This window comes from Curcuma longa, chromosome 2 (assembly GCF_044706935.1).
Source record: "Curcuma longa cultivar G26 ecotype Majalengka, Jawa Barat chromosome 2, ITB_CL_G26_1.1, whole genome shotgun sequence".
NCBI classification, from domain to species: Eukaryota; Viridiplantae; Streptophyta; class Magnoliopsida; order Zingiberales; family Zingiberaceae; genus Curcuma; species Curcuma longa.
In genome coordinates this window covers 12,130,930-12,144,673 of record NC_133862.1, presented here as the reverse complement: position 1 = coordinate 12,144,673, position 13,744 = coordinate 12,130,930, and the positions used below count along the sequence as shown (strand labels likewise).

The 13,744-nt window shown below is 34.6% G+C and overlaps 1 protein-coding gene across 1 annotated transcript; it reads right to left on the bottom strand.

The window, feature by feature from the left end:
- Positions 1-1,684: 1,684 nt before the first annotated feature.
- Positions 1,685-9,028, bottom strand: LOC141820502 (putative E3 ubiquitin-protein ligase ARI7). Its single transcript, XM_074707825.1, has 10 exons — positions 8,658-9,028; positions 7,710-7,834; positions 6,208-6,310; positions 5,982-6,072; positions 4,191-4,363; positions 3,978-4,082; positions 3,805-3,893; positions 2,189-2,296; positions 2,011-2,101; positions 1,685-1,912 (listed from the first exon to the last, which is right to left on the bottom strand). The coding sequence occupies exons 1-10, from the start codon at positions 8,817-8,819 to the stop codon at positions 1,769-1,771; spliced, it is 1,191 nt and encodes a 396-aa protein (XP_074563926.1). The 5' UTR covers positions 8,820-9,028; the 3' UTR covers positions 1,685-1,768.
- Positions 9,029-13,744: the final 4,716 nt, after the last annotated feature.

Below are 13,744 nucleotides of genomic sequence, written 5' to 3'. Positions count from 1 at the left end.
TCAACATGCTTGTAGATACAACAATATCATCAACAACCAAATCTTATCCTATTAGGTGGGGTCGGCTATATGAATCTTTCTATGTCATTGGGTTCTATTATATCATCATTTATATTTAAATTAATTTTATCTTATTTTATTATTGCTAATTAAGTTTTTTTTTATCTTTCTCTTCCCTCGTTTGATGTGCACATTTGTAACATGCTTCTAGATAATTCAAAGTATGTCAAGAACAAATTGAATAAGTTACAAACCTATAACAATCTACCACTTAATTTGTTTGCTTCAAATTTAAGCTTATACAATTATAAAGTAAATTAGAATTTTAGAGCAACAAGTTACAAAATATAAGCAACTAATAGGAATAGTTACACCCAAGGTTTAAAATTTTGAGCCGTGTTAGAGTTTTAATTTATGATTAGAACAATACGGTTTCGATACTGTATCATACTGTATCGATAAAGTTTCAGTAATTTTTTAAATATAAAATATATTAATTTCTTTTTCTATTTTTCCTAATAACTTAGTCTTTGTTTATTGGAGGGGGAAAATTAACAATGAAGGGAAAGGGAAGAGAAAGGAATTAACTATAAATATAAATATCAATAAGAAAAGAAAGGAAAGAAAACAAACAAAAGCCCGACATTGTCAATCGGCCTCGTGGCAAGGCAAGGGCGCCACGAGGTCATGATAGCTTCACAACCTCACGGAGGCCTTCGCGAGATGGTAAATTCTACCCATGCCAACTTGCACAACTCGATATCTGATTCCATGGTTACACCTTCTAACATCAACATTAATTTCATACATCATATGTGCATATTTGTTCTTATAGCATCTTATAGAGATTACTTCAAGACATATTAAATAATGCTCCTAGGGCATTTAGTTTTGAAATTGATTTCATGACATGTGCGAAAATATATCTCAACTAAAACTTAGACTAACACAATTATATTGTGTACATCTCATTTTATCTGATTCTAGCATCATTCCTCTTCACTACTATTGATGCTTTAGTTGATGCATCTCCTCATCTCGTTTCATCTACTCCCCATGATCGATAAAAAAAATCAAAGGATAAGTCACGAGAAGTGAGAATCTTCTTGTCTCTAAACTATGCCATTGCTTCTCCACTTTTACCCTCCCCTCTTTTTAGTGTAAACATGAATTATTTATTTTAGGTTTTTAACCCCATATAATAGGATGTATCTCAAAAAATATGAAACATCCCTTCCAAACCATACATACAACTTTTATAGAATATGGCTTTGCACAAATTCTATATGTATCTATGAATCTTCTTGTCTCCAAACTATGTCATTGTTTCTCCTCTTTTCCCTTCCCCTCTCTTTTTAGTGTAAAGACGAGTTACTTATTTTAGCTTTTTAACCCCCATATAATAGGATGGATCTCAAAACATATGAAAGATCCCCTCCAAACACATTCATAGAATATGGCTTTCCAGCAATTCTATATGTATTTATGAAAACAAATTTTGTTTACTCACATTAAATAGATATCTTTTCTCACCTTTTCTTATTAAGATAAAAAATCCTATTTTTTCCATATCCAAGGGGTTGGTAAGTACTTAGGTTTCCGAAACTGTGTAGTATAAAAAGAAGCGTTCTTAATCATTCTTATTTGACTCAGACTTCTTTTTTTAAATCGAGGTATTTTTAAAAACAAATATGCAAAACTCAATCTCAACTAATTATCAGTATCAGCAACCGATAGGTTCTAAGTAAAATAAATGTTTGGATAACTTCTATAGCAAAAGTAGAAGAGTAGAACTAATTAAAAGGATTGACAGCTCACGTACTGACTGATTAGTTGCCCAACGTTCATAGTAATGAGTATATCTTTCCAAAGAATTTTTAGCCATTTCTCTTCTCCTTTCAGATTCATCATACTGAAAACAGTCATATAGCCAAAAAAAGGAAATCCAAATTGTCAAGATTGTGAAAGCTATTTCACAGTGATAAAGTAAACCCATGAATTAAAATATACCGCTCCTTCTTGCTTTGCAGCTTCATAACGGTTACAGGCATAAAAGCCACCAGTCCTTTCCCCATGTTCTGACCATGCACCAAGGCATAGCCTACAACAACGTTCATCATACAAAAGAACTGGACGAGTAGAACAACAAAATAATGAGCGCACTAAGTTTGTGAATATCAAATTTTACCAGCAAAACTCGAATTTACAAGGAGGTGTGCATGTAATATGCATGCATCCTTGGTTTTTCTCAATTGGACGCTTGCACTTAGGACAGGGTTTTGAATTTGCCAATATCCTAGAAACGGAAACAATTACATTACAATTTGATCAACAAATAAAATAACACATTTTTGTGAAAGAAAAAACACATTATGGACACCCAATTCAACATGAATTTTAAAAAGGTAAAATGAGACTCAGATATCATTCAATGCACGACTATAATGTCCACTGTTGAACATAATGTTACAATGCTCCATGAAAAAGTTGTTGTACAAGTTAAATAAGTATTTTTTTTCTAAAAAATGAGGGAATTAAAAAGTTCCAGGTAGCATAGATAAGGAGTTTGAATGTTATTGCCAAAATTGTTGGTTCACATCCCTCCTTCATGCCTCCTATGAAATAAATGAAATGAAAGGAATAGAATGAACACCAAAGTCACATATCTTCCTAGTCTTCTCCCTATCCAAAGTTGAAATATCGAGTTAAACATTAGAATAGAAACACTCGAGGATTCAGTATATCAAAATATTTAACTATAAGATCTATTATATTTCTGCCTGTAAATTAAATATAACGATTCAAGTTGCATGTGACATCTTTACCTATATTAGTTAAGTTACAATATCAATGGCTTTAGAATCAAGTTGCACGTGCTATCTTTTGCCTATATATTAGTTAAGTTACGATATAAATGACTTTAGAATCAAGTTGCATTATATTAGTTAAGTTACAATATCAATGGCTTTAGGTCATCTTTGCCTATATGTAAGTTATGATATCAATGGCATAGAATTGTGTTCTTTCCTTATGAATCTGAAAAGACTAAGTTAATTAGTTTTTGACAATAAGGCACATCTTAGTAGATAATTGGGGTATTTTTGGTAATTATAAGATGTCTAAAAGTCCCCAAAGAGATGAGGGATAAATTAGTAGATATACATGTAGAACTTTCAATATTATAAGGGGATGGTTCAGGTAAATCAATAAACTAAAGTTACTATAAACATAAGGGAAGAAGCAGTACAAGGAGAGAAAAATATGTTGGTTCTTGTTTGTATATCTCTATTCTATATTCCATCAAACTCCTTTTTTGTGGCGACTGCACAACTTCTTATTTATGTGGGAGCCATAAATGTTTTAATTATATTTGCGGCAATATTTAAGAATGGTTAACAAAATATTCTAATGCTTCAAATTTTTGTACCATTGGAGATGGAGTCACTTCACTGGTTTGTACAAGTATTTTTTTCATTGATTAATATTATATCAGATACATCATGGTATGGAATTATTTGGATGACAAGATCATTATAGAACATTCCTCATGAATCTGAAAAGGCTACTTAATTTAGTTTTTGACAATACGGCACATCTTAATAGATAATTGTGGTATTTTCAGTAATTATCATAAGATGGGTAAAAGTGCCTCAATGAGATGGGGGATATAAATTAGTAGATATATGTGTAGAACTCTTAGTATTTATAAGGGGATCATTCAAGTAAACTGATCAACTCAAGTTACTATAAACATAAGGGAAGATGCAGCTAAGGAGAGAAAAATAAATTGTTCATCATGATTACCAGTTCATATTCTCCGATTCAGCACTGTTTTTCAGGATCCATTTTGCCACTGTATCACAATCAACTGGCCGATGAGCTTCCTCGGTACACTGTGATTTTCATTTCAGCAACCCCAAATGTTAATGCAAAGGTAGATAAAAATAGAATAAAATCTAGGCATCCAGAATACTTACATTCCAACAGAAGCCATATGAACAATTGCAGCAAACATCATAGGTTCCACTGCCAATTACATACTCAACTGCAAATTCACAACCAGGTGCAGGGCACCATTTTGTCTGCATGAGGAAAATTATGAAAATGCAAGATCGACCACAAATTTTCTTTCACAATATTTTCATCCTTGTGTGAATCAAGAGATATATCACTTGTTTCTGAAACATTACCTTTCTATTATCTTCAATATAAGATCTAAGAAGATAGCGAGAATGCTTCTCTTTATCTTCATGACTAGCCAATTGATAAATCATATCTTGGCCAACAGCAGCGCCACATAATGGATCAGGGCATCTCAACATTAAGCATCCAGGGCCATCACTTATCGACGTGCCAATGTAACCTGCATTAGAAAGAAGATATAAATCAACAAAAAGCTACAGCATCACTTCTGAAGAGTCAGATAAGTTAACTACTGGTACACAGTATTACCATCATATCCTCACTGCTGCCAAGTTAGTAAACGAATTACTAAATTGACAGACTATAGTGATACAAATTGTGCATAAATAGCATCCAGAATAGGAAGTAGGTACATCAGAAATGTATAGTTGAAAAACTCATCTGATGCTGATCAAGATTGGCCAAGTTGGATCAGAATCTGCCACGGCCAATTTCAAGAACAGCCGATTTCAGACATCATTTCAAAATCCTGAGAACGAGCAAAAACACAAGAACAGCAACTAGGGGAAAAGGAAAGAAGAAAAAAAGTGGAAATTGGTGGAAAGCGATGGAAAAAGGAGGATGAAGTCAGGGAAGATTTGAAGAACCAGCAGATTCATTACAAAAACAGCAACAATCAAAACTGGGAAGAGAGAAGAGACGAGCCATTGAACGCCCGCAACATTAGAGGAAAGGTGATGGAGAACCATTAGGTTGTAGATGGCAAAGGGCAACTAGTGCAGGTTGGCCTAATCTTCAGTAGCTCATATGTGAAGCAGAGGAGGAGTAAAGGATGTGGTGGTCAGCAGATTGCATGAGAGGCAATGTTGTAGACTTTAGGTTTTATTAATATTTAATAAATAATTAAGCAATAAATGTTAAATTTAAAAGAAGGGTTGCTCAATATTTAAATAACAACAATAATGTTTGGTTAAATCTTTCCAAGAAAATTGTTAGATTACAAATTAATTGTATCTGAACTCTATAATCAGCATTAAGTTTGATTAGTACATCATTAATTAGTTTTAAAAATAAATGTTAATAATACTTGAATAATAATTTAAAACTTATTTTTATAAAATCTATTATGCACATTATCAATAATAATATGTTAAATACAATGCAAAAATAAACTATTAGTTGATAATTTAAATGATTTATACTATTTAAGAGATATTATTAATTTTTACTATCATAAATTAATTTTTTAATTGTATCTTAATGTCTTTAAAATAACAATTTATCAAAATATTGTTTAAAGGGGCAAGGGGAACATCTCATGTAGGGGAGAGGGGCTACTAACGTGCCAAAGTGGGAGCTTTTATTTGATTTGAGAAGGACAATTAATTAATAATCAGATTTATTCAATTAATATTCCAAAAATTGTAATTTTTTATTATTTTGTTTAATAAAAACCGCTTACAGTATTTTGATCAAATATTTATGCATTATGTTCTTAATAATAAGCAATATAATGCATCATAATCTTTGTAATTATTAGATTTTTCCATTTTCTTTTTTGCTCCATATGTTAAATAGCTTTGTTATATCAGTTTCATCTTTTTTAAAATGCATTGCTGACGAAACAAAAAGATAGTTTGCTCTCATGTTATCCAGAAAATATTGAAATAAACCTAACCAAAATAACTTTTCTCTTCATCTTATTAACAATATATATTTATCACTTTAATAGATTCAAGAACCTATTATCAGAAAGTGATGGGGTTAGGTGAAAGCAGTGCTAGATTACTATGAACTAAAACTGTGATATCTAAAACTATTCTCAGGAACCAACTTACCTCTCCAGCAAGTGCCACAAAAAGGATGACCACAAGCAGCAGAAGCCATCATGTCTTGAGTGTAGTTCTCAAAACAAATCCCACAAGTAAGCTGCTACGATCGAAGGTGTTCATGAATAACAAACAAAAAAAGTCAAAATTAATTGCACTAGTTGTCAAATAGAATAACTCCATCTGCAACAGACATTAATAAAAAGTAATAATGTAAATTGCAAAGTCATCTTACTTCTCTATGGTTCTGCATTTCAACTTGTTTTTCCAACAGACCGACAATCTTTCGAACGTGTTGTTCATCTGCAAACCACTCATCGTTTACTCGACTAACACTCCTGCAGAAGAAAAGGTTGACACAGAAGAAAATTGAAGTGTAAACAAAAGTAAAATGTTTCTGGTAAAAACAATACCAAGCAACAATATGGAGAAGAGTTAACACATTTATAATAGTCCATGAAAAGGTATGAATAGAAGGATCAAAGAATAAATAAAAGAAATATTTTCCTGAAGTGGGAGAGTTCGATGCAACTATATTCTATCATGGATACCTGATACGATCACATACATTCAACCATTGGATTCAAATAAATTGTCAGATTTTTTACATCTTATTACATGGCGTGTTCAACTGACAACTGTAATATCATGGACAAAAATTAGACAGCTTTTATGGAGCATAAAAAAAATGAAATGAAATTCTCAGCGAGCCCCAAACAAATAACAGCATTCAACCTCTAAATTAACAGAATTTAGCATTATATTCTACAGTTTATCCTGTTGGGGATCTAAATGAAAAGCATTCATCCTTCAATAATCCTATTTACAAAAAAGAAAACATAAAAGCACAATAAAATATATGTAGCAATTATAAAATCATAACAATAAGATTTACATGGGAACCCCTTTTAGATGAATGGTAAAAAGCACAAGGCAAATGTGAGAAGTCCACTGTAAGAAGAATTATAACATTTTGTAAGGTGGCCAAACTCGTAAACTAACTGAAATGAAACCAGAGAGAGAGAGAAATGATCTCACTGAATTTTGCAACTCCTCAAACACTAAGAAAAAAATCCAAAATAAGAATGAACTCACTTTTTCTTATTTCCCCTTTCTTTTTCTCCCTCTCTATTTTTCCCTTTCTTCCTCCCTCGCCTGTCTGTTTTAAATCTTTCTCTTGTAATTACAACAGTCAACAAAGAGAACAAAGTTCCCTGCTTGTCATCACCCAATTCACCATGCAGCACCAACACCAAGAACAACCCAATTGACAGAAAATTCCCAATTATATCACTTACTAAAAATTTGGTGTCTTATTAAGTTTTAATTACACCTTATTCTATTGGGCAATCTAAATCATGCAGGACATAATGTATCCCCTATCTACGATTAAAAAAGGGATACATACAATGAAAACCATGCATTTTTTAAAATACCATAGTATTCAGCAACCGATTCAAAGACTATGCAATTTGGGATAAATACTTGGAAAGTATAGAAAGGATCTTTTCAAAAGCTCATGACTATCATCTTGTCCATACTGGAAATTACATCAGATAGAAGGCCATCATACTCAATCAAGAGCTAATTTTCCAAACCAAGAGCTAATTATTAGGAGCTGTATTACATATACATGGCAACAAAATTATATAAAATTAGCAGATAACTGATGATATTTACAGCTGATTTTAACAAGGAAAAGAAACATTCGAAGAATGTATTGAAGATACACATTACCAGTGATAATGGCGTAGAAGAATGCATGCATCTGATCTTGGTATTGAAAGCACAGTTGATACCCTACTAATGTCTTCTTCCTGGCGCAGTCTTATATCAGCTTCACTTAAAATAGTATAGTTTTGCTACAAGTGTGAAACATAGACTTGTTAGAAAAACGCATAGTTGTAAGAAATAAATGGTAGAAACACACCAACAAAAGTCATGGTAGGCTTGAAGGAATTCCTTCAAAATGTTGGTTAAAGAATGAACTTCTTGATTACAATGTTTGACTGTTGTGAACATGAATACTTAAAAGCACCAAGATATAAGACACATGCAGATATTCAACATTATGAGGGACTTCCTGCTCAAACACATGCAGATATTCAAACATTTCTCCAGCTACATCATATATGGGCATTTTACATTTGGAAGATGATTCCAAGGTACTTTCTACATATAAACAAACATTAAGCCAGTAAAATTTGATAGAAAACACGATTTTTAATTTCCTTCATCGAGTATATTCTACTAAAAAGCAGAGGTTCAAAAATTGCAAATCAAAGTCACGCAAGTCTTAATCTACCCAGATGCCATACAGATGGGAAGGGGCATTGTCTTCGGTTAAGAAGCCGATTGATTTTATTTCCATGAAAATCTACCGCGATATAAACACATTGCAGCTGAAAAGGAACTTTTTTTTTTTCTAAAACAAATTTCACGAAGAAAATCATTCTCAAAACGGGAAGAGTTTCTTATACGTAAATTCAAACCGTTAAATCCAACACAGCCAATCCTCGATCCGATCTGATCTAAGCAGAAAGTATGCCATCGATCCGACAGTGGGCAACGAAAAGGTCCCTTCCTTCCGCAAGACAATAAAGACTAACTTCACAGCAGCCAATCGAAGCACCACAGTTCAAGAAAGGTAGAAAACAGAAAGTCATTTCAGTTGATTCCCCTCACCTGCTGGCGATGATAGGCGATGTCCTCGGAGCCATCCGACTCGTTGTCGACGAAATCGAAATCGTCGCCGTCATCACTCCCCATCCCGGTGTCCCCGCTATAGAAATCGTCGTCGAACGACTCCAGGTCATTGGCGTCATGCATGTCGTCCTCGGACTCCATCACTTCCCGCGGACCCCGAAACCCCCAGCCCAATCGCACCAGGAACCCTAAAGTTCAGCTGTATGGCCCCGAACCGATCAGAACTGATCGGATAGCGATCAAATTGAAGGCAGGAGAAAGGGAAGGTCGAGGATGAGGAGAGAGGAGAGAAGGAAGAGATGTTACGATCCCTAGTTGGTGCTGCTGTTGTCGTTGGGGATTTGGCCGTGTTTTTTTTACTTCGTGAGGAGAGGTGGGCATTTAGGGGATGAGTTAAAGTATGATTAAATCAATTAATTAATTTTTAATTTTAATTTGATTATTTAGAAATTTTAATTTTTTTTTAAAAAATTAATTATTTTGAATTCAATTAAATTCGAATTAATTAAAATAAAAAAATAATTTATAAATTTATAAATAAATAAAATCGTATAAATTCTTACGATTCAACCGTGTCTGTGATAAATCTACCATTTGGAAATTAACTCAGCTACACGCCCGAGCGGGCCTCTTTCTCTTTTATATTTGAGATGCGGATGGATGGAGGTGTCAGAATAATCGAAGTGGCCAACAAATTTTTATTGTAGATTATTAATCATAATAATTGTGTTAATCAAAATTAATAGAGAGGATGAAGGTTCCAGAGTAATTAAAGGGGTCCAAAATTTTCCATCGCTGAATGTTAGTGATGATAATCGCGTTGATCAAATTAAATATAAAAAGTGATAGGAGAAGTGAAAAAAAGGATAAAATAGAAAATGCTTATCAATCGCAGTTAGGGTAGTAAATAAACTGAATGTTAGAGAGCCAATTTGAAATTTCGTTGGACCTAAATAAATTATATATATAGAGAGAGAGAGGCGAGCGTGGGACAAGGCGATGGACAGGGAGGCAACGAGCGGGAACGAGGGGAAATATTTGGGCGCTTTTTCTTGCTGCGTGGCAATGGAGAAGCAGACGAAGCGAGAAAAGGAATCCACGTCAACAGGAGTGGACGAGTAGCGGATGAAACAGAGCGCAGGATAGAAATTCTGTATATATATATATATATAAAAAAAAACATATCTGTGTAGATGGATACAGTAGTTTTTTAAAGAATCAATTAAATTTCCTAAATACTTAAAGGTGATATAAAATTTATTGAAATAATTATATATTTTTTAAAAAACATTCCTCTGTCCAACTCACTTGTCAAACGCATTATCACTTGTTCCGGTTGAGAACTGCGTCGGGACACGTCACCAAACCCTCCTCGCTGTGGAACGGAACGGTGGGTGGAGCTGGGGGCGATGGTGGCTTCAGGGTCGCCTGGAACTTCACCGGAGCCGCCGAGGACCGATAAAAGCTTCGAGGACTTGAGAACCTGCGAACACAGAGAACGTCAATGGAAAGGCCAAGGGGGTGCCCTGGCGCGACCACTCCGACGCTCAAGTCAGGGACGGCAGCGGGAGGAAGAAGATGAACAGTAAAAGAGCTTGAGCGTTGAGAAAGTAGAGAGGTTGAGAGAGAGAGTTACCTGATGCGGGGAGTAGTCGTTTTAAGGAGGAGATGAGCGTGTATACCTATCACGTCATCATTTAAGGAACGTCCCATCATGATTAATGAGGTGGCAGGAATAATCGAGTTCCTTGTCCCATCGCCGGAAAAGCGTCATCTTGTCATCATCCGTGCAGGCCGCAGAGAGATGACATTAATTAAAGGGGGCATGGGCTTGTCAGAGATGATGAGACGTACCAGGACACTGTAAGGCGGTTCGTTGGATTGGTAAAGGGCGCATGAGGCGAAGGCCTTCCTCGTTAAAAGGTTGCGGAAGCTAAGTGAAGAAGAAAGGGGCCACACGATCGATGGGGTTAGAGGGACGTCGAATGGGCGACGTGGATAGGAGTCAGTCGAAGAGGCGATTCGGCTGAGCAATGGCTGATGCGGGGATCAAGTCAGTAGATAGCCGAATGAAGGGATTCGGCAAGTAGATAACCGAATGAGGCAATTCGGCCAGCTCATGGCCGGATGGGCGATTTGGCTAGTAAGTAGCCGAATGAGGCGATTCGGCCAGCGTATGACCGAATAGGCGATTCGGCTAGCTTATGGTCGAATGGGCGATTCGGCTAGCGTACGACCGAATAGGCGATTCGACTAGTGAATAGTCGAATGAGGCGATTCGGTCAGCGTATGGCCGAATAGGCGATTCAGCTAGCGTATGGCCGAATGTGCGATTCGGCTAGCGTACGGCCGAATAGGCGATTCGACTAATGAATAGCCGAATGAGGTGATTCGGCCAGTATATGACCGAATGGATGCCCGTTTATACTAGGTGACTTAGCAGATCAAGTATACGGATTCAGTTGACTGGGCCCATGGGGTGGGGCCAGACTTGGACTCGAGTCTGACCAAGGGCCTTTCGGATTAACCCCGTAACATCACTTAATCGAAGTAAATACAATAGACTCAAAATTAGAGAGGGTGAATATAAAAAAATAATAAATCTCAGTCAGTCTCATAGACTCAATCTCTGGGGGTGGCCAGTCCGGTCCCACGAAAGTTTCCCACCGACCACCAGGGTAAATCGGGAAGCGCATACGGCTGTCAATCCAGATGTCCAGCATTCTTTGATTGCGTTCCCCATTTGGAAAAAAATTCTTGGGCGGTCAATCCAGATGTCCAGCATTCTTTGATTGCGTTCCCTATTTGGAAGAAAATTCTTGCAAATACGCTGTAGCTGAGGATCGAATCGCGGGTCCCTAGGTCACAACTTGGATGTCCTATCGTTGCACCATTGTCCCGGGGACTAGAAGGGGTGAATATAAATAAACCGAGTGGAAGCCTAAGAGTACAATAATACCCATTTAATATGAATATAAGGTTTCTAGGGTTATAACTACTAGGGGTGAGCAACAATTCGGTTAAACTGAATAAACCGACCGAACCGACCGAATTAAAAAATTCGGTTCGGTTATTTCGGAAATTCGGTTATTTTTTCTATAAAAATCGGTTAATTCGGTTAATTCGGTTCGGTTTCGGTTTTAAAGTTTCTTATTCGGTTAAACCGAATAAACCGAATAAACCGAATTATTCAAATTTAAAAAAATAATTTATAAATTTTAAATAACTAAATTTATAAATCCCTAATTAATTAATAAAATTTTTTATAATATTTAAAAAAATCGGTTAATTCGGTTAATTCGGTTAAAAACCGAATTAACCGATAAAATATCGGTTCGGTTTATTCGGTTTTTATTGGAAAATTCGGTCGGTTCGGTTGGTTTAAAAAAATTCGGTTTATTCGGTTTTCGGTTTATTCGGTTCGGTTCGATTCGGTTTTAACCGAATGCTCAGCCCTAAGATTAACTACTATTGACTGAAAGAAAATTTATTAAAAAAACTCTAATTAAGTGTGCACTAATGCATATTTAACACAATCAATAGCCGTTAAGATCGTGAAATATTTTTTTAGTTCAGACCATGATCAAATTATTAGAATTTTTTAAAAACAAGGTATTATATTTAAAAAGATTAATTATGTTACCATTTTAATGTTTTATTGTGTTTAAAAAATATTACTTACAGATTGTTTTATAAATTTATCAAGCCAAACTCACTAGAGATAATTACGTTTCAGAATCATCCGTTTATGATTCAAAACTGTCGATTAACGATTCAAAACCATTGATTTATGATTCACGATGATTTAAAATTATTATTATTTTTAAATAATAAAAAATTATAAAATTATTAAAAATATTTAAAAATTTTGTACTTAATTAAGTTGCTCACGTATCTATTATTTCAAAGGAGTATTTCAAACTTTAAAAACATCATCACCGGTACTTTTTTATATCTTGAGTGTCAAAAATTACTCAGGCTTATTAATGGATAAATTGAATATTATGATTTTAATTTGGATTGATTATTTCCTTATCCTCGAGATTAAGATGATAAATTTTCTTCTTCAATTATAATTAAAAAATTGAAGTAGAAAGTTATCCAGATTTTAAAAATGAGAATAAAGAAGATACTGTGAAAATGATGATAAATTTTTTATTTATAAATTTTGATGAATAATAAATATTAAATCATAATTATTGATAAAAAAATAATTAAATAATCTTAATCATTAATAAAAATCTTCTCTTCCCCAATAATCAAAATTGTTTTTATTCCTCTCCTCTAGCTTTTAAATTACACGGATATAAATGAACTATTACGTAATACAGAAAGAAATTATTTATTCTCTCATTCTTCTCTCAACGATTAAGAATAACAATATAATAAAAAAATAATTTATCAGTTATTAAATAAATAACTAGGATGTAAGGATATTAATGATTATAATTTAGTTGGTTTTAATACTGGACTCTCATCCAGATCAGTTTCGATAATGGAATTATTTTTAACAATTTAATAAATTTTATATATAACCGTCGGTTTGGCAATTAATTGGCCATAACTGTAAACCGGCCTGTTAGGTCCGGCAATCCAAGTCGATGGGTACCTGCTTCGTGGACCCAGTTACGGGTCCGATCTTAGTCAGTCTTATGGATTCAATTTCTGAGGTGATCGCATCAGGATAAATCGGGAATCACATACGACGGCCAATCTGATGTCCAACATCCTTTGATTGCATTCCCCATTTGAAAGAAAATTTTTGCAAATACGTCGTAGTTGGAGATCGAACCGTAAGTCCCGGATCACAATCCGAATATTCTACCTTTACCTTTGTACCATTGCCTCGAGGATAAAAAAAACCCGGTTATATTTAAAATGAAGGCTCATTTGACATTAATTTTAAAAGGGACGTCTATCTCAAGATTTATCATATGTCGAATTATTTTTTTCCGCGTCGAATGGGATTCCACCTACCGAGGTCCCTCACGCCGATTCATTGAGCACGTTTATGATATTTCTTTTTAATATAAATCGAATCGGAAGTCCTCGCTCCCCGTCCTCGC

What these genes read in the sequence shown, in the direction of transcription:
- LOC141820502 (XM_074707825.1), bottom strand. Translation starts at nt 8,819, where the DNA reads ATGGAGTCCGAGGACGACATGCATGACGCCAATGACCTGGAGTCGTTC. An exon ending in AAATGCAGAACCATAGAGAA is followed by an intron (nt 6,073 to 6,207) that starts GTAAGATGACTT and finishes CGATCGTAGCAG; the next exon opens with CTTACTTGTGGGATTTGTTT. An exon ending in ATATTGAAGATAATAGAAAG is followed by an intron (nt 4,083 to 4,190) that starts GTAATGTTTCAG and finishes TTCCTCATGCAG; the next exon opens with ACAAAATGGTGCCCTGCACC.